This window comes from Carcharhinus amblyrhynchos, chromosome 28, assembly GCF_965287045.1.
Source record: "Carcharhinus amblyrhynchos chromosome 28, sCarAmb.v2.hapA, whole genome shotgun sequence".
In the NCBI taxonomy this organism is placed as follows: domain Eukaryota; kingdom Metazoa; phylum Chordata; class Chondrichthyes; order Carcharhiniformes; family Carcharhinidae; genus Carcharhinus; species Carcharhinus amblyrhynchos.
Window position 1 is genome coordinate 8,676,310 of NC_137351.1, and position 21,260 is coordinate 8,697,569.

Consider the following 21,260-nt stretch of genomic DNA (forward strand, 5'->3'; position numbering starts at 1 on the left):
CACCATGTGTTTCGTGATGGTGGAAGCGGCCCCCATTGGCAGGATCTTCTGGTCCTGACATTGTCAACGGAGTTTCCTGTCAAATGCACTCCTCGCCACTGGGAAACCTAGAATGGGATTGTGGTCATTCAGGCTGGAATTCTCCAGCTGTTTATGCTCCATCACTATTGCCAGTGAGAATAAGAGGATTTGGCGCTCCGAAATCTCCATTCATTCCAGCTGGACCGGGATCAGAGAATCCCAGCTGTGGGCAGGGTTGGAGAATCCGACTCTCAGTCTTTGCCCTGTGGCACGAACAGCCAGAACATTCCGGGGCTAAGAGGGCCCTGGGCTTGTTTAGGGGTGGGGAGAGCAGGTGGAGGGGTTGTGGAAGGCCTAGGGAAGGTCCCGGGCTCCGTGTTTTAAATGGAGTTTCTTATCTTCCCGGCTGAACGGAGCTGGAGAGTTCCCATCTCTTAAAATCTGGGCTGTCAGTTTCAATGTCAATTTCACCGGGTTTCCGTGCTGCTGCTTTTGATCTTTGGCAGCTCTGTGCATCCAATTTCTTTTTGGTTGGGGGGGGAATTAAGATAGAGGGAAGGTTATGGTGAGGATAGAGTGTGAGTCAAGGAAGGTTAGAGGGGTATTGGGAGGAGTTTGGACTGGAATTGAGGTTAGTTGGGGGAAAGGAAGGAGGGGGGATTAGACAGGAGGTTGGAGGAGGCATTTGTGAGGGGTAGGTTAACAACAGAATTGAATCCCTACAGTGCAGAAGGGGGCCATTCAGCCCATCGAGTCTGCACCAACAACAATCCAACAACATATGCCTTATCTCCATAACCACACATATTTACCCTGCTAATCCATCTAACCTATGCATCCCCGAGCACTAAGGAGCAATTTGGCATGTCCGATGTACCTAACTTGCACATCTTTGGATTGTGGGAGGAATCCAGAGCACCTGGAGGAAACGCATACAGACACAGGGAGAACATGCAAACTCCACACAGGCAATCATCCAAGCTGGGATTCGAACCCAGGTCCCTGGAGCTGTGTAGGCAGTAGTGCTAAACACTATGTCACCCCAATTGTTTTGAAAATTTCGTGATTTCTTTGTAGTCACTTCCTGACATCTAATTATCCTTAGAGAATTAGTATTGGGCCTTCAATTTCATCATTGCTACAGTCACTGGGCAGGATTCTCTGGCCGCACTCACCCCAGGACCTGAAAATCCCACCCGAGGTCAACAAACCTTTGCACGGTTCCACCACCCTCCGCCCCAGATTGTTCAATCATTCCAATTTGCTGCTCAGAAATCATTTGATTTTCTTCCCCATGAGATTCCTGATAAAATAAAAACTAATTACACCCCTTATATGAAGTAATTATGGCTGCACCTACACCTCGGGGACTTCAGTGATTCAGGAAGGCAGCTCACCATCACCTTCTGAATGAGAAGTATAGGCGGGCAAAAGATGCTGGCCTAGCCAGCGATGCCCACATCCATTAATGAATTTTAAAAAATGTATATTGAATATCACATACCCAGGCAGAAGAAAATCTCCTTCCAGCTCTACAGAACGGAAAAGATTTTGTGCAGTTTAGCAGGGTTGCAAACATTGAATCTTTACCCCAGATATAAATTTACTGTCAGTGTGTCAATACGGTGCAATGTGCAGAATATTAATCAGTGCTGAGACAGTCACTGAAATCAGCGTTATCATCAGTGTTATAAAAATAACTAACGGGATATTTTACTGTCAATCTGACAATATTGCATAATGTTAAAGTAAAATTTGTACTTTTTCATGGTTAATGGTCACAGTGGGATCACCTCTCAGGCACACACAAACTAATGCAGCATTATATCATTGTTACTCTTAAAAGTAATGACATATTAAGGAAGTGATGGCCTAATGGTTTTATCACTAGGCTGTTAACCCAGAAACTCAGCAAATGTTTTGGGAACCCGGGGTTCAAACCCCACCAAGGCAGAGGACGGAATTTGAATTCAACAAAAAAAATCTGGAATTAAAAGTCTAAGGAAGGATATAAATGCATGGAGGTGGGATTCTGCTGCGGAGTTAGCCTCCATTGGCTGATGTCAGGGTCTTCTGGTCTCACACAGTCAATGGGTTTTCCTGTTAGTCACAATTCAGGGGAGGCAGTGGCCTAGTGGTATTATCGTTAGACTATTAATCCAGAAATTCAGTTAATGCTCTGGGGACTTGGGTTCAAATCCCGCCACAGCAGGTGGTGGAATTAGAATTCAATAAAAAATATCTGGAATTGAGAATCTACTGATGACCATGAACCCATTGTCAATTGTCGGAAAAACCCATCAGATTCACTGCTGCCCTTTAGGGAAGGAAATCTGCCGTCCTTCCCCTGTCTGGCCTACATGTGACTCTAGAACCACAGCAACGTGGTTGACTCTCAACTGCCCTTCTGACCAAGGGCAATTAGGGATGGACAATAAATGCTGGCCAGCCAGCGATGCCCGTGTCCAACAAATGAATAAAAAAAACATGCTCATTATATATCAGATGGTATTTGTAACCAGATGCCAACAATGGACATGATCATGTTACTGGGATCTGTGATTGTTTGGCGTATTGACTGATGAATCTTGAAAGGGGTAAAAATGTCATGCATGATTGGTCAGGGAGGTTAAAGCAGATTCTGAAACAGGAGAAGCACTGGGGCCCATGATTTCTCTCCCTGGCCCTGTCTGACAGGCATTGTCTGTGAATCAGTTGTAACCCTGTGTTTCTGCAGACATCAATATTTTCTCACCCTTTGCCTAGCAGTGAACTGTAAGTGTCTGTTAACGTGTTACTACATTAGTTCCATCTACACCAAACTCTCAATTTTCACATTTTCATTCTCATGTTTAAATCCTTCCCTCTTCCTATCTCTGCAAACTCCCCCAGCTTTACTTTTCCCTTCCTTGTGGTCAAGTCTCTTCATGGCTTCTCCATCCCACCCCTCCCTCCATCAGCCTCCACCATCTCCTCCAGCCTTACATTTCCTAACCATACCCAACTTTTTTGAGTAAACGGTGAACCGGGGGGTGGAGGAGGAGGAGGAGGAGGGAGAGAGATTGCATGTAGTGGTATTATCGCTAGACTATTCATCCAGAAACTCAGCTAATGTTCTGATGACCCGGATTCGAATCCCGCCATAGAAGATTGTGGAATTTGAATTCAATAAAATATAGCTAATTAAGAATATACTGATGACCATGAAACCATTGCCGATTGTTGGAAAAGCCATCTGGTTCACTAAAGTCCTTTAAGGAAGTGTCAAAATTCCACGTGCCAACTGTAATTCATTCTTGACACTTGTTACTGCTGCAATAAGGGAAACAGGATTATATTTTATTTGTTAGTGTCACAAGTAAGGTTACATTAACACTACAATGGAGTTACTGTGAAAATCCCCTAGTCACCACACTCATGCGCCTGTTCGGGTACACTGAGGGAGAATTTAGCATGACCAATGCACCTAGCCAACACGTCTTTCAGACTGTGGAAGGAAATCAGAGCACCCGGAGGAAACCCATGCAGATACACGGAGAATGTGCAGTCTCTGCACAGATTGTGATCCGAGCCAGAAATCGAACCCAGGTCCCTCATGCTGTGAGGCAGCAGTGCTAACCACTGTGCCACCATGCCACCTATGTGGGTGAGGGGTGGGAAGAAGGCAACCAAAATTCCTACTTCTGGCCCCTTGCTGTGGCTCATTCTTCACAAAGTGATTAAACTGACCACTCCCACCCCTTGCACTCAATGTTCAGAATCCAGATAAACTCATTTAGGCCAAATGCCACTTGTCCGTTAGCACCAACTATCACATCTTTCCTGTGAGCACAGTAAGAAGCCTCACCACACCAGGTTAAAGTCCGACAGGTTTATTTGGAATCATGAGCTTTCAGAGTGCTGCTCCTTCACCAGGTGAGCGTGATGTGTGAGTGCGATCAGCTGATGAAGGGGCAGTGCTTCAAAAGCTCATGATATCAAATAAACCTGTTGGATTTTAACCTGGTGCGGTGAAACTTCTTACTGTGCTCACCCCAGTCCAACGCCGGCATCTCCACATCATCTTTCATGTAGACATATAAGAAATGCCAGTGATACTGAACTACAGACAGCTAAGCTTTCAAATCCCACTTATTAACAAGTACAGCAAATGCGTTCAGATTGGATCAGTAACAGTTGACATTCTTGATAAAACCTTGAAGCTCATTTCAATTATTGATACTCCTGTCTCCTGCAGGATTAACATACAGGGTTACTGATCAGAGACAGCCGATGAGCTAATGTTAACTCCCAAGGGGAAACAAAATACCCTTCATAAAGTCCTTGAAAATAAACAGAGAAACCCAAGGCCCAAAATACAGACACAATTAACGTGGAACAAAATGGAATCTGCCTTATCAGGCAAATGCACTGTCTGGTATGAAGCCGAGGGTTGCTGGATTAAGCTGATTTATTTAATCTCAGCCGACGTTACACTTGGCCTCAGGCTGCTTTCGGTTTGTAACTGGTAGTTGGAGATCTAGATTCCAATGCATGACCCAGGGTAAAATGGCGTTCTGCAATCCCACTGATGTTCCTCTCAAAACAACATGAAATCAACAAAGGTGAGGGAGGGTTTTTGCTTAAAACATATCAGTAGGTGGGGATATTTCCATAAATAAAAACAGAAAATGTTGGAAGTATTCAGCAGATCAGGCAACATCTATAGAGTGTTATGACCACCAGATTTTATAAGATAGTTATGTTTTAAACTGCCTCCTTCAATTTAAAGTTTTTTTTAATGTTTATTGATTCGTGTCACAAATAGGTTTATATTAACACCGCAATGAAGTTACTATGAAAATCCCCTCATTGCCACACTCCGGCACCTGTTTGGGTACACTGAGGGAGAATTTAGCATGGCCAACGCACCCTAATCAGCATGTCTTCTGGACTGTGGGAGGAAACCGGAACACCTGCAGGAAACCCATGCAGACACAAGGAGAATGTGCAGACTCCACACAGACAGTGACCCAGGCTGGGAATCAAACCTGGGTCACTGATGCTGTGAGGCAGTAGTGCTAACCACTGTGCCACCGTGCTGCCATCAAGGTAAAATGGACAATTCAGCGGATAGAAGCTTAGCCTATCCAATCTTTCCTCAAAGGCTGGATAGGCTAGACAACCCGCTCATCCCAGGTATTAATCCAATAAAACGTCATTGAACTGCTTCCAATGCATTTATACGCCTCTTCAAATAAGGAGACCAATATTGTACACCATACTCCAGATGTGGTCCCATCACTGCCCTGTATAAGTGAGGTTCAAGCCCTGTTCTGAGATGCGGACACACATTCTGGACTGGCAGACCTGCACAATACTGAGAGGGTGCTACATTGCCTCGGGAGCCACCGTGCAGATGAGAAGTTCAACCAATGCTCCACCTGCTGGTTGGATTTTCCCAGGTGACATGATATATATCCCATGACACGATCTGACAGAGAACAGGGAGTTTGTTCTGTGTCCTGACCGACATTTCCCCTCAACCGAAAATAAAATGAATTGGCCCTTCATCTCATTATGTGCTGTGCACAAAATAGTCACTGTTAGTCTGCATTGCAGCTAACACACTTCAGTGTAATTTATTGAAGGCGATGCACTTTATGGTGCCTCCAAGAGTCATGATAATGGACCACATCAACAATATTTCTTCCTTGATTTCTGAAATGAAGACTCCGTAAATTCTAAAAATGATCTGCTTTCTGATCTTGCACACAACAGGCAGAATGGGCCGAAAAGGATCCAGAACCTGAATCACCAAGACACTTACCATAATGCGGGATAATACTCCAGGCCATTATTGATGCATAAATCCCACCGACCATCCAGAACATGCAGAGCCAGCTGAGATGTTCCCCTCGCTTCTCACGAGACAAGAATTCAGAGAAATACGAGAAAACGATGGGAATGGAGCCTCCAATACTGAAAGACAGAAACAGGAGGGGACCATTTTCAGAACACAATACAGAATAGATGCAGAATAGGAAGGCATGGTGATTGGCACTGCTGTCTCACAGCTCCAAGGACCTGGGTTCAATTCCACCCTCAGGTCATTGTCTGTGTGGATTTGTACATTCTCCCCATGTTTGTCTGGGTTTCCTCCCCTGGTTTCCTTCCACAGTCCAAAGGTGTGGTCAAAGTGCAACTGGTTTATTTGGTAGATTGAGCTTTCAGAACGCTGCTCACTCATCAGGTGAATGAGCAGTGCTCCGAAAGCTCATGCTATCAAATAATGTTGTTGGACTGTAACCTGGGGTTATGAGACTTCTTACTGTATCCACCCCATTCCAACACCAGCATCTCCACGTCATAGTATCGGGGAGATTAGCTGGGTAATTATGTAGGGTTACGAGGATAAGGCCTGGGCGAGATTATTGTTGGAGCAGGTTCAATGGGCCGAATGGCCTCCTTCTGCACTGTCGGGATTCCATGATTTTTCTTCTAGACGTTAACAGGACACAGACACATTTTCTTTCATTCTCTTCGCACGCTATCAGGTCCTTCCCCACTCACTGCCATCCTGAGACCAAAGCACCAGCAATGCTGAGGAACATGCACGATGGCAGGCATGTCCGGATATTGACATCTACTGTGCTGTACTCATTTACAGGTGTTCCCTCACTTTAGGAAGTGATGCAGTGCCGGAACATCCACTGCTTCCAGGGAGGATCAGTACAATGAATGGAAGGAACCTTCAAAATTCTTGAAAGATGCATTTCAATCAGTGGTCAAAGTCAGATTAGCAATGTCCTCAAGTCCCGCTGATGTCCCCATTGGTCAAAGGTTCCGGTAACTGGCTGGGCATCATGTAAACATCCTGGGATTTTTCAGGTCCTGGGCATGGATTTCTCTGAGGGCTTTTGGGAATTCCACTGTCAGAGAGTCAGGAGTCTGCTCTGTATGAAGCGCAGTAACTGCATGCGATTTTCCCCAGAATAGCCAATTAACAGTCAGAGGACTGGCTTTCCAGCCGTATAAGGACTGTGAGTGCGGGGGGCGGTCTTGAAGGGCTAATCAAATGCCTTCAATTTGAAAATGGTAGCAGGATATCATGGCAGATAAGTGAGGGAGATGAACACACACTATCCCCAACTTCTAACCCACCAACCCCTCTCTCCACACTATCCACCGCGCCCCCTCCCCACCACACCTCCCCCCCCCGCCCCCCACTGCCCCCGCCACCGCCCCCTTCCCCACTCAGCTCCCAGAAATGGCTCAGATGTAGGATATGGTTAGGGGACAGTGGTACCAGAGTCTGTGCATGCCAGATAGTCCAGATCCCAGTGATGTCAGTTATTACAGAGAGAATGACCCAATGGCAATAGACACAGAACAAAACTCTGCTAGCTCCCCCTGCAGTTTTGGTGTCCTTATCTGAGGATATCCTTGCCACAGAGGGAGTACAGTGAAGGTTTACCAGGCTGATTCCTGGGGATAGCAGGTCTGTCTTATGAGGAGGGACTAAGTCAGTTAGGTATATATTCACTGGCATTCAGAAGAGTGAGTGGGGATCTCATAGAAACTTATAAAGTTCTAACAGGGTTAGATGGTAGATTCAGAAAGAATGTTCCCAATCATCGGGGAGTCCAGAACTAGGGGTCAGAGTTTGAGGATAAGGGTTAAATCTTTTAGAACTGAGGTGAAGAGACATTTCTTTACCCAGGGGGTGGTGAATGTGTGGAATTCATTAAAAACAGAAAGTAGTTGAGACCAAAATGTCTGCTTTCAAGAAGAAATTAGATATAGGTCTTGGGGCTAAAGGGATGTGGGAGAAATATGGTCAGGATATTGAATTTGATGATCAGCCATGATCAAGATGAATGGTGGAGCAGGCTCAAAGGGCCAAATGGCCTTCTCCTGCTTCTAGTTTCTATGTTTCTCCCGAGTTCTCTGGGACAACATCCTCTCTGTTGCTGTGTTCTGTTGACTGTAGTCTGTTTGCCTTCGAGGTGTGCTAACAACATCCTGCGGCCCCCTTACACCATTCAGAAAGAATGTTCCCAATGGTGGGGGAGTCCAGGACTCTGGGTTATAGGTTGAGGATAAGGGGCAAACCTTTGGATTCAAAGTAAACTTTATAAAGGTAGAAGTAGATGAGGAACAGCATTCAGCCTGTTTCGTTACCCCTCCACCGAAACTTTATACACAGACCCTCACCCACCCTGACCACCTCATCACCTGACAGCTCTGAACAGACTCCAGGATTTTTGCTTGTATTACCCAACCCAAGAGGAGGAATTTGGCCATTATAAATGAGAAAGTGTAAAAGCAATTCGCTCCCTCACTCTATACTTGGCAATCATAGTGGATCCAATAGAGTGCTGCGTGCAGTTCTGGTCGCCACATTATAGGAAGGATGTGATCACACTGGAAGGGTGGAGAGGAGAATCACCAGGATGCTCCCTGGGATGGAACATTAAAGTTGTAAAGAGGGGTTGGATAGACTTGCTTTGTTCTTGTTGGAGCAAAGAAGACTGAGGGACGACCCGATTGAGGTGTGCAAGACTGTGAGGGGCATGGACAGAGTGGGTAAGGAGCAGCTGTTCCCTTTAGTTGAAGGGTCAGTCATCAGGAGACACAAGTTCAAGTTGAGGGGCAGTAGTTTAGGGGAATGGTGAGGAAATCCTTCATTATCCAGAAGGTGGTGAAGGTCTGGAATGTGCTGCCTGGGAGAGTGGTAAAGGTGGGTTGCCTTACATCCTTTAATAAGCACCTGGATGAGCACTTGGCACTTCATAACATTGAAGGCCAAGTGCTGGTAAATGGGAATAGGTGGGTAAGTCAGGTGCTTCTCCTGAGTCAGTGCAGACTCGATGGGCTGAAGGGCCTCTTCTGTATTGTGTGATTATGTGAATAATGGCTGCCTGCAGAGTCTTTGTCAACATATGACAACATGTGTGTCTTTGCCAAGGATACAAGAATTCCAAAACAGCTGGAATTTTAATGCCCATACCCCAATCACCATTCTTGTTTCAAAAGATCTGGTTGTCTTACCCAGCTCCTGAAAGCAGTCGGCAGAACAGAAACATGCCGTAGCCCTGGACAAACGATGAGAAGATGATAAAGATTCCGTTGATGCTGAGGGCAATGATCAGACAATATCTTCTGCCCATTTTGTCTGCCAGACCGCCCCAGATGAAGGCTCCTACCATCATTCCCAAATAGACTATCAAGCCTGCAAAGCAGTAATAAGATGATTAATAATAAAATAACCATGCTAAACTTTCCTCACACTGGGTGGGATTTTCTGGCCACACTCGCCCCAATGCCGGAAAATCCCACCTGAGATCAACGGACCTTTGCATGGTCTACTTCCCTGCCTGCTACAATTCCCATGGTGGGAGAATCCTGCCCAGTGAATTACTTTTTGAGTGTAGTGACAAATGTTTGCTGCCAAAGGCACCAGAAGATTTTGCACACAGCAGCGATTTTTTTTCCCCACAAGCAGCAATTGGTTTTGGTGGTGTTTACTGACTGGGGAACAAAGCACTGCTGCGTCACAGCTCCAGGGACCCAGAGTTCGATTCCGGCTTGGGTCACTGTCTGTGTGGAGTTTGCACATTCTCCCCGTGTCTGCGCGGGTTTCCTCCGGGTGCTCCGATTTCCTTCCACACTCCAAAGATGTGCAGGTTAGCTTGATTGGTCATGTTAAATTGCTCTTTGGTGTCAGGGGAATTATCATGCGTGATGTTACGGGAAGAGGGCCTGGGTGGGATTGTTGTCAGTACTCAATGGGCCAAATGGTCTCCATCTGCACTGTAGGTTTTATGATCCTATGAATATAACCCACACAACTTTGGAGTGTGGGAGGAAATCGGAGCACCCACAGGAAACTTGGAATGCTGCCGGGATAGTTTCCTGGAACAGTGTGTGTTGGAGCCAACGAGGGAGTGAGCTATCTTGGATCTGGTGCTATGTAATGAGGCTGGTAGAATTAGGGATCTTGCGGTGAAGGATCCTCTTGGGGAGAGTGATCATTGTATGGTGGAGTTTCTGGTGCAGATGGAGGAGGAGAAAGTGGGTTCCCGGACACGCGTACTTTGTTTGAATAGAGGGGAGTACGGTAGGATGAGAGAAGAATTGGCGAATGTGGACTGGGGGAGCGCGTTGGAGGGAGGGTCTGCTGAGGAGCAGTGGAGGATCTTTAAGGAGATCTTTCTTGGTGCTCAGCGGAAATTTATTCCGATGGTCAAAAAGGACCGTGGGAGGAGAGGTAATAAGCCGTGGATAACGATGGAGGTGAAGGAAAGTGTTAAATTAAAAGCGGAGGCGTTTAGAGTAGCTAAGAGTAGTAGGCGAGAAGAGGATTGGGAGAGGTTTAAATGTCAACAAAGATTGACAAAGAAGTTGATAAAGAAGGGTAGGATAAACTATAAAGCTGGGCTAGCGCTTAATATAAAAAAGGATAGCAAGAGTTTTTATAAATATATAAAAAGGAAGAGGCTGGCTAGGGTGAACGTTGGTCCTTTAGAGGATGAGAAAGGGGACCTCGTGGTAGGGGATGGGGATATGGCTAAGGTATTGAATAACTTTTTTGTTTCTGTCTTCACGGAGGAGGACGTGAATAATTTGCCGGGTGTTAGCGATGGAAAGGTGGTAGGACTGGAGGGTCTTAATGACATTACTGTTACTAGAGAGGCGGTGCTCAACAGACTGGAGGGGCTGATTGTGGACAAGTCCCCAGGACCGGATGGAATGCATCCGAGGGTTCTGAAAGAAATGGCGGAGGTTATAGTGGATGCATTGGTGGTTATTTTCCAGACGTCGCTGGATTCCGGGGAAGTGCCGGAAGATTGGAAAACGGCTAATGTTACGCCGTTGTTTAAGAAGGGTGCCAGGCAAAAGGTGGGGAATTATAGGCCGGTTAGTTTAACGTCTGTGGTAGGTAAAATGTTAGAATCTGTCATTAAGGAGGAAATTGCGAGGCATCTTGAAGGGAATTGCTTGATAGAGCAGACGCAGCACGGTTTCATTAAAGGGAAGTCGTGTCTGACAAATTTACTGGAGTTCTATGAGGATGTGTCTAGGGCGGTGGATAGAGGAGAGCCGGTGGATGTGGTCTTTCTAGATTTTCAGAAGGCGTTTGACAAAGTACCTCACAAGAGGTTATTGCAGAAGGTCGAGGGACATGGAGTTAGGGGTAGGGTGTTAGCGTGGATAGAGGATTGGTTGTCAAATAGGAGGCAGAGAGTGGGGGTCAACGGGTGCTATTCGGATTGGCGGATGGTGACTAGTGGAGTGCCCCAGGGGTCGGTGCTGGGGCCTCAGCTTTTTACCATTTATATAGATGATCTGGAGGAGGGAACCGAGTGTAGGGTGTCGAAATTTGCTGATGACACCAAGATTGGGGGAACGGCAAATTGTGCGGAGGGCGTGGAGAGTCTGCAGAAGGATCTAGATAGGCTGGGCGAATGGGCCAGGAAATGGCAAATGGAATTTAATGTTGGCAAGTGTGAGGTGGTCCACTTTGGTAGGAATAATGGTAGGAAGGATTATTACTTACGGGGCGAAAAACTGCAGCAGGCGACGGTGCAGAGGGACCTCGGGGTCCTTGTGCATGAGTCGCAAAAACCCAGCTTGCAGGTGCAGCAGGTGGTCAGGAAGGCTAATGGGATGCTGGCCTTCATAGCGAGGGGGATTGAATATAAAAGTAGGGAGGTCTTGCTGCAGCTGTATGGGGCATTGGTGAGGCCGCAGCTGGAGTACTGTGTGCAGTTTTGGGCGCCGCACCTGTGCAAAGATATTTTGGCCTTGGAGGGAGTGCAGAGGGGGTTTACTAGGCTGATAGCGGAGTTGAGGGGGTTGAGCTATGAGGAGAGGCTGAATAAACTAGGCTTGTACTCGTTAGAGTTTAGAAGAATGAGGGGAGATCTCATTGAGACGTATAAGATGATGAATGGGATGGATAGGATAGAGGTGGAAAGACTCTTCCCGCTCAAAAAAGACAGTAGGACTAGGGGGCACAGCCTCAAGATAAAGGGGGGGCGGTTTAGAACGGAGTTGAGGAGGAACTTCTTCACTCAAAGGGTGGTGAATCTCTGGAATTCTCTGCCCGTTGAAGTGGTGGAGGCTGCCTCGCTAAATATTTTTAAGACGCGGGTTGATGGGTTTTTGATAAGAGAGGGGATTAAGGGTTATGGGGAGAGGGCGGGAAAGTGGAACTGAGCCACGACAGATCAGCCATGATCTTATTGAATGGCGGGGCAGGCTCGAAGGGCTAGATGGCCTACTCCTGCTCCTATTTCTTATGGTCTTATGTTCTTATGAAACCCACACAGACACGGGGAGAATGTGCAAACTCCAGAAAGACAGTGACCAGAGGCTGGAATTGAAACCGGGTCCCTGTGAGGCAGCAGTGCTAAGCACTGTGCCAGCATGCCATTCCCAAAGATATAAAATATCTTCAGCACATCTCTGAGAATTCCAAGGCTCTGAGAAAGTTTGCAGCACAGGTCCAACATCCAGCTTCACTCGGGTGTTTTTCTTTATGGGTGTCACAAGGACCCAATCAAGGGATGGTAAGGGAACATCTCCTGACCTTCCTCATTCACATTGTTATCTGGGATCATTGTCCACTGGAGGTCCAAGCACAACTTTAACTTTGGGAGAAGCCCTTTAAAATCTGGGAAAACACTGCGCGCTCGGAGCCCGGACAAGCTGGATCCTTGCTGCTATTCATAGAATCATCTAATCTCTACAGAAGGAGGCCATTCAACCCATCGTGTCTGCAGTGACCCTCTGACAGAGCATCCACCCAGGTCCTATGTCTGTAACTCCACGTACTTACTCCTGTAATCCCCCTAAACCCACGCAACCTGGGACACTAAGGGGCATGGCCAATCCACCTGATCTGCACATATTTGGACAGTGGGAGGAAACCGGAGCACTGGGAGGAAACCCATGCAGATACAGGGAGAACTTGCAAACTCCACACAGACAGTCAGTCAGAATTGAACCTGGGCCCCTGACTCTGTGAAACAGCAGTGCTAACTAACCACTGTGCTATCATAATTGTAACTAACTAACATATGGGTGGATGGTCCATCTAATTCATCTTCTGCCATACTTGCAACTGAATGAAACAATAGAATTTCAATCTATAAATTCATTTACAGGATGTGGGTGTCGCTGGCTAGAGAAGCATTTATTGCCCATCCCAGTTGCCCTTCAGTGATTGGCTCATTAAGAAAATCAATATCAACTTGTTTCATGCAATGCGGCAGAAAATCATTCCCATGAATGATGTAGCTCTGTGACCATGATAAAATTTTCACCAACGTATAGTCAAAAGAAATGCAATGGAATAGCAAGGGCAGCTCCCGAGGAGATTATTCCAAAACATGCTCACTGTCTCCGAGAACTCAGCCAATTCAGTGCATCTTTTGTACATTACTCCTGAGCATCTCCTGAAGCTATCTGTGACAGCAAACCTGTGATGCGTGCTTTACAATAATAATTCAATAGAAAATTGCTTCACTTCAGATACAATTTCAAGGTAGTCTCCAGAAGACAGATTGACTTGCCAGATGTCCTGAGGTAATGGTGCAATGCGACTTTGATGAGGGAGAACGCCAACGCAATTGCTGTCAGGCCATGTTACATCTATCTTGCAACAACTGCTTGCATTTATATTGTGCATTTAGACTGATCCCGAGCCACACCATATGAGAGTGTGACAGGTGACCAAAAGAGGCATTCTAAAGAGAAGGGAAGGGATGCAGGGAGACTCAATTTCATACACCCAGGACTTCTTGGTTGCCTGAAGGATGTATGAACCAAAGCTTAGTCAGACCATGTCCGGAATCTTCCCAAAAAATGGCAAGGATCGGAATTTTCTGGCCGTTCACTCCCCACTGCTGCCAAAGAGGATGAAGAATTTGGCGCTCAACCAAATTTCCTTTCACTGCAGTGGGACAGGAGAATCCCAGCTGGTGTGAATGGCTGGAGAAGCCCACCCAAAATGTCAGGCTCAGATTGAAAACCAGAATGTTTCTCCCCAGTTTTTCCATCCAGATCCTTCCACACATTGTCATTTTATAATGGGGAGGGGGGTTTGCTTTGTGTTGTCACTGTATGGGGTTTTTTTAAAGGGCTCCCCAATCTCAAAACCACATTAATGAAACCCCCTGCCCCATCACTGCGCTGGCATTCCCCCGCCAACCCCCAATCACCAGCATCAGTTTTCCCCTTAACCAATCTCCATTCTTCAGGGCATCGGCATCTTCCCTCCCTCCCTCCCCATCATCCCCTCACATGTGAAGCAAGCCCCTACTATGGGGTTGCCTACAGGTCCAGCTTCCTGTAGGCCCTGCCCCCTGGCAGTGCCAACCTGGCAGTGCCAATGCTGCCTGCATGGTCAAACACCCCACCTACCAACCATTAAATTCAACCAGTCAACCAGACCTCTGGGTTACCCACACTGGCTGCTGCCTCGGCAAAGCAGCCAGTATAATTAAGGACTCCACACATCCCAGACATTCTCTCTTCCACCTTCTTCTGTTGGGTAGAAAGATACAAAAGTCTGAGGATACGTACCAACTGACTCGAACAGCTTCTTCCCTGCTGCCATCAGACTTTCGAATGAGCCTACTTTGCATTAAGTTGATCTTTCTCTACACCCTAACTATGACTGTAACCTTCTCCATGAATGGTATGCTTTGTCTGTATAGTGCGCAAGAAACAATACTTTTCTCTGTATGTTAATACATGTGACAATAATAAGTCAAATCAAATCAAAAAATCAAAATTCTGACAATTTTGTTTTCTCTTCTCTAGCCCATAAGGATGCTGAGACAATCTTGGAGCAGCTCACATCGCTCCAGCTGGCATTAGCTGAAACAACACAAGTTGGATAAACCTGAAACCCTCCCAGTGGTGTGGCTCGGACCCACACTGAGGCCTCACACCAAGTTTTTGGTTCTTATCTGACCATTTCACACTCATACGAAATTCAGTTTCATAAATACAGTTTGATATGCTTGGGGGTCAAAAGCCAAGAATAAATTAACTGGCTTTTAATGAAGCTAAAGCAAAAACAAAATTGGTCTTCAGTTCATTGATGTTCAAAGACATATGTCTAATTCCAGCTAGGTATGTGTTCAAGGTTTGACATAGCCAAAGATATATGTGATCGCCATCAGATTTACAACTGGGTAAACTGTTTCTCTTAAAATCCTTTTCATACTATACAAGAATGTGGAACAAAGAATGCCTTTGACACAGCAAAGCAATCTTGGCTAGTGAGTGGCCCGCAAGAGTGGCTCTCCTTCACATCAGTGGGCTACAAGGTTGAAATCAGGCTTGTTCACTCACCATGATCCCATGAATAAGATTAAATACATTTAACACATGATGAATATTTCATAATGAGTTACAGGAAATGCTTAATCATTCATATCTAATGGAGCTCTATGAAATAATGAGGGGCATCGGTATGGTCAATATCTTTTCCCAATGGTAGGGGAGTCTTGATCATGTAGATCAAGTCCAAGACAGGAGGTGAGAGCCCTGTCTTGCCAGCTTGGATCGGGAAAGTCCCAACTTGTTGAGACTCTGAATTGGACTCGATTTGATTGAATTGGAATAAAACAAAAAAGAATGCATCTAACCAGCACATCTTTTGGACTGTGGGAGGAAACTGGAGCACGTGGAGGAAACCCACGCAGACCTGGGGAGAACATGCAGACTCTGCATAGACAGCGACCTAAGCTGGGAATCAAACCTGGGTTCCTAGCACTGTGAGGTAGCAGTGCTAACCACTGGGTTATGTCCAGCACACACTGAGTTCTGTGATCTTTTGCATTGATATGAAAAAACTGCTTTAGAAATTGGCCTCATCCACAAAACTGGCCACACCTCTCAGCTGAATTATTCTCCTTGGTGAATTTATCTTGGGCAATATGAAAATAAGTTTGAGCAGAAACTCAAGAAAAAAGTGATTCTCAAAACTAGTGCCTTTTTGAACATAATTTGCACAAAGATTGTCTATTGTGCCCAGAGCAAAAACCTCATTTTTAAAATCACTCTTCCGTATGATGCTGCTGATGTTGCATTGTAAATGACACTGTGTCCTCATAACTCTGGCTGTGAATATTGTCAAGGGAGTGCACATGCCTTGTTAGCTTCTCAGGATGTGGCTGCTTCTGAATGAACCCACTCACATTGAAGCAGCTCCACTCCATAGGGAAACGTACAGTTTGATAGTTGCATTAGGACAGGAAATTAAACAACTGTGTTAACAACCAGTAATGTCCCCATTTTCCTTGCAGTTTTCTTCCCTTTGGATAGTCGCAGTTCAATGAGTGCCATTTACACGTCTTGCAGAAGTGGGAATTTCTCATGCACAGGCTTTGACAATGAGTTGGCAGGCTATGCAATCCTGTCCTCACCCTGGGTTCCCATGCACTTTCCAATTACGAGTCAATAGAGTGTGAAATTGCCAAATTAACTTTAATAGATAAATGTGAGGTAATAAATTCTGGCTGAAGATAAATGATGGTAGGAAGAATCAGGAGGCCACAAACTCTTTAGATAATAAGTCTCTAAATAATGGAGGAGCAGTGGAAAATGGGAGTGCTGATGAAACCGTTGTCAAGTGTTGGAAAATCCCATCTGGTCTATTAATGTCCTTTAGGGATATGACTCTCTATAACTCTAGGGAAGGAAATCTGCCTCCCTTACCTGACCTGGCTTGCATGTGACTCCAGAGCCACAGCAATGTGGTTGACTTTCAACTGCCCTCTAAACAAGGGCATCTTAATTTGTTTATCAGTATCACATGTAGGCTTACGTTGACACTGAAATGAAGTAACTATGAGAACCCCCTAGCTGCATCATGCTGAGGGAGAATTTAGCATGGTCAATGCACCTAACCAACACATCCTTTGGACTGCGGAGGAAACCGGAGTATCCGGAAGAAACCCACGCAGACATGGGGAGGATGTACAAACTCCATACAGACAGCAACCCAAACCGGGAATCAAACCCAGGTCCCTGGCGCTGTGAGGCAGCAGGGCTAACCACTGTTTCATCGTGCTATCCCCATCCTCCCTCCGCCTTCCCCCCCCCAACCCCCACAATCCCTCAACTAGGTCTAGACAACAATAAACGTTGGCCAGCAAGCAGTGCCCATGATCCATGAATGATTTTTTTAAAATTGCAACAAAGGATATACTAAAACTGAGAGGAATACCTGTCTGAAAAGACTGAGCAGGCTGGAATTCTTCTCAAGATTGATGGAGGTCTTTTGGATTTTGGGAGGGTTTGATAGGATAGATATAGAGGAGATGTTTCCGCTTGCAGGCAAGATCATAACTAATGGTCACAACTATAAGATAGCCACAAACAAATCCAAGAAGGAATTCAGGAGGAACATCGACCCGGATCTTGTATGGTGCAGCACTCACTGCTGAATTGCCAGTCGAACTGTATTTTTCTCTACCCTGAGGCAGCTCTGCATTTCTGGCAAGATGGTTTGAGCTCAGATGCTGCGGGAATTAAAATGGACAGTCCATTGGGAAACTCCATTGCAGTGAAGGATGGTCAAGGGGGAAGATTGGAGATGTCTCCTTTTTGTGGCATCAGCTGCCAAGTAGTAAGCTTAACAGTCCAGTGTGAGTGTGAGTGGATGGGTGAGTGGGTAGGGTGGTAGGGCGGGTGGGCAGGTGGGTGAGGTAAGTGGGCGAGTGATAGGGTGGCAGGTGGGTGACGTGGGTAGGTGGGAGGCGGGTTATCAGGGCATGTCAGGAGGGGTAGTTGGGTTGGGAACTAGTTAGGTCAGGAGGTGTAGTCAGGTAGTTGGGGGTTAACGTAGATGGGAGGGGTAGTCACATCAGGTTGGAGATTGTTCAAGTCAGGACCAGTGCTGGGGGAGGGAGGGTTCATTTCTGTAATTACCTAAGAGTTAGAGCAGGATTTCTGTATCTGACATTTCTTGGGTAACTATCCAGATAAGAAAGTCAGAACTGTCCAAAGTCTGTGATTCCAACTCAGAATCAGAGGCTTTATCGGAGGGTTCCAGGAAACCGGGGAACTGTCCATCTGATGTTCAAACTTCCCAAGTAATACGGAGGTCAGCATTACAGGACCTCCATGGGGTCCCTACATGCATCCTGGGTCACAGGCCCAGTCTCTGATGAACCAGAGACCAAAAGATTTAAACCATCTTTAAGGAGAAAGGGGTTAGGATGTGAAACTTGCTATCACAGTAGGGAGTTAAGGCAAATGGCATAAATGCATTGAAAGGGAAACTACATAAGGATATGAGGGAGAAAAGAATGGAAAGATATGTTGGTGAGCTTAGATGAAGAGGAATGGGAGGAGGTTCATATGAAACACAGACACTGACCAAGCTGTCTTGTTTCTGTTCTTCAACTGCAATGAAGTTACTGTGAAAATCCCCTAGTTGCCACACTGAGGGAGAATTAGACATAGCCAATGCATCCAACCTGCACATCTTTCAGCCTGTGGGAGGAAACTGGAGTGCCCAGAGGAAACCCACGCAAACACAGGAAGAACATACAGCCCACACACAGACAGTGACGCAAGCTGGGAATTGAACCTGGCTCCCTGACTCTGTGAGACAGCAGTGCTTACACACTCTGCAAGAACTTTCAAAAGACAACTGGATGTATAATTGAAAAAGGCTGAATCATAGGGTAATGGGGATTAAGATGTACTAAGTTGATCAGCTCTTTTCGTCACAGATAAATCAGAACACTAAGATGTTAGTATCAGCAAGCTGAGATATATGCAAGTTCCATGGAACTTGGATACTATTGTAAACTTTATGTGTGGTCTATTTGTAGTAAAAAGTCTGACAACACCAGGTTTTAGTCCAACTGATTTATTTGATAGTAAACGCACAAGCTTTCGAGGTTTCCCTCTTCATCAGGTAGTCACATCAGGTTGGAGATTGTTCGAGTCAGGACCAGTGGTGGGGGAGGGAGGGAGGGAAACCTCGAAAGCTTGTGCATTTACTATCAAATAAATCGGTTGGACTAAAACCTGGCGTTGTCAGACTTTTTACTGTGTTTACCCCAGTCCAACGCCGGCACATCCACATCATGGTCTATTTGTCTCATGGCATCAATCTATGAAGGGAGAACAATTAAATCTCTCTCCTTGAGTTATTTTGCTATAACTGTTTGTACCTCCTCTGGACGCATCTCTTTCTTTACTATTTGCCTTGTACCATCATCACTTTTAGCATTTAATCGCTCCTGTTATTTCTTCCTCTTTCAACTTCCCATCCCCATTTCTCTGTACTTGATTATACTCATCCTTGTGCACGAGTCGCAAAAACCCAGTCTGCAGGTGCAGCAGTGATCAAGAAGGCAAATGGAATGTTGGCCTTTATAGCGAGGGGGATAGAATATAAAAGTAGGGAGGTCTTGCTGCAACTGTACAGGGCACTGGTGAGGCCGCAGCTGGAGTACTGTGTGCAGTTTTGGTCGCCGCACTTACGCAAGGATATATTGGCTTTGGAGGGAGTGCAGAGGATGTTCACTAGGCTGATACCGGAGATGGGGGGGTTAGACTATGAAGAGAGACTAAATAGACTATGTCTGTACTCGTTGGAGTTTAGAGGATGAGGGGGGATCTTATAGAGACGTATAAGATAATGAAGAGGATGGATAGGGTAGAGGTGGAGAGATTCTTCCCTCTTAGAAAGGGTAGAAGGACTAGAGGGCACAGCCTCAAGATAAGGGGGGGGGGGGCAGTTTAGATCAGAGTTAAGGAGCAACTTCTTCACTCAAAGGGTGGTGAATCTCTGGAATTCTCTGCACGTTGAAGTGGTGGAGGCTACCTCGCTAAAAATGTATAAGTCACGGGTAGGTAGGTTTTTGATAGACAAGGGAATTAAGGGTTATGGGGCGAAAGTGGGGAAAGTGGAACTGATCCACTTCAGATCAGCCATGATCTTATTGAATGGCAGGGCAGGCTCGAAGGGCTAATTGGCCTACTCCTGCTCCTATTTCTTATGTTCTTATGTTCTTATTATAAGCTATTAAATATTTCATATGTTCCTATTCTGATGAAAGATCATTCAGTTGAGATGTTACTTATTAATATTATCCAGCCTCCCATCCATTGACTCTGTCTACACTTCCCACTGCCTCGGAAAAGCAGCCAGCATAATCAAGGACCCTATGAATCCCGGACATTCTCTCTTCCACCTTCTTTCGTCAGGAAAAAGATACAAAAGTCTGAGGTCACGTACCAACTAACTCAAGGACAGCTTCTTCCCTGCTTATATCAGGCATTTGAATGGACCTACCTCGCACTATGTTGATCTTTCTCTACACCCTAGCTATGATTGTGACACTACATTCTGCACTCTCCCCTTTCCTTCTCCACGAACAGTATGCTTTGCCTGTATAGCGCACAAGAAACAATACTTTTCACTGAATACTGATACATGTGACAATAATAAATCAAATCAAAAACTCTGTCCTTCTGTCTGTATACCCTGCCTCAACTGCTGAGCATTTTCCAGCACTTTATATTTTAATTTTACATGTCCCTAGTGTAGGTGGGAAAAAGATCATCTCTCGCTACTATATGTTAGCTGGATTGGCCATGCTAAATTGCACTTTCGTGCCCAAAGATGTATAAATTAGGGGGGATTAGTGGGGTAAAAGTGTGGGGTCACAGAGATAGCGCAGGGGGTGGGCCTTGGTAAGATGCCCTTTCAGAGTCGATGCAGACCCAGTGGACCAAATGGTCTCTTTCTGCACTGTAGGGATTCTATAATACAGGAAGCTAAAGGCTGTGGCTATTGACCTCTCAGTATTGGGATAAAATTCATTTATCATAAGGAAGCATGCAGCCAGCAGAATAAGGTACTCTTCGATCCGCCTTCCTGAGTGGATTCAAATAAAGTGTCACTTTGCCACCCAACGTGCCTTCTATTGCAGTCAGGGAAGGCCAGGCGTGTCTCACAGCACGAGGGATCTGGATTTAATTCCAGCCTTGGGTCACTGTGTGGAATTTGCACATTCTCTCTGTATCTGTGTGGGTTTTCTCCCACAGTCCAAAGATGTGCAGGTGGATTGGCCTTGCTAAAGTGCCCCTTTGTGTCCCAATTGTATAGGGGTTATGGGGATCGGGTGAGCTGGGGGAGGATGTGTGAGCCTGGGTAAGATGCAGATCCGATGGACTGAGTGGCCTTCTTCTGCACTGTATGGATTCTATGATCC

The 21,260-nt window shown here is 45.9% G+C and overlaps 1 protein-coding gene across 6 annotated transcripts in view; it reads right to left on the reverse strand.

The window, feature by feature from the left end:
- Nucleotides 1-21,260, reverse strand: part of LOC145359417 (synaptic vesicle glycoprotein 2B-like) — a 142,846-nt gene that overhangs the window by 35,084 nt on the left and 86,502 nt on the right. For all 6 annotated transcript variants that reach the window (XM_080213961.1, XM_080213956.1, XM_080213957.1 and 3 more), the window contains 2 exons: nucleotides 9,055-9,235; nucleotides 5,831-5,982 (listed from right to left, as the gene is read on the reverse strand). In XM_080213961.1, coding sequence (XP_080070087.1) covers nucleotides 5,831-5,982; nucleotides 9,055-9,235 — 333 coding nt within the window. The remainder of the gene's footprint in view (nucleotides 1-5,830; nucleotides 5,983-9,054; nucleotides 9,236-21,260) is intronic.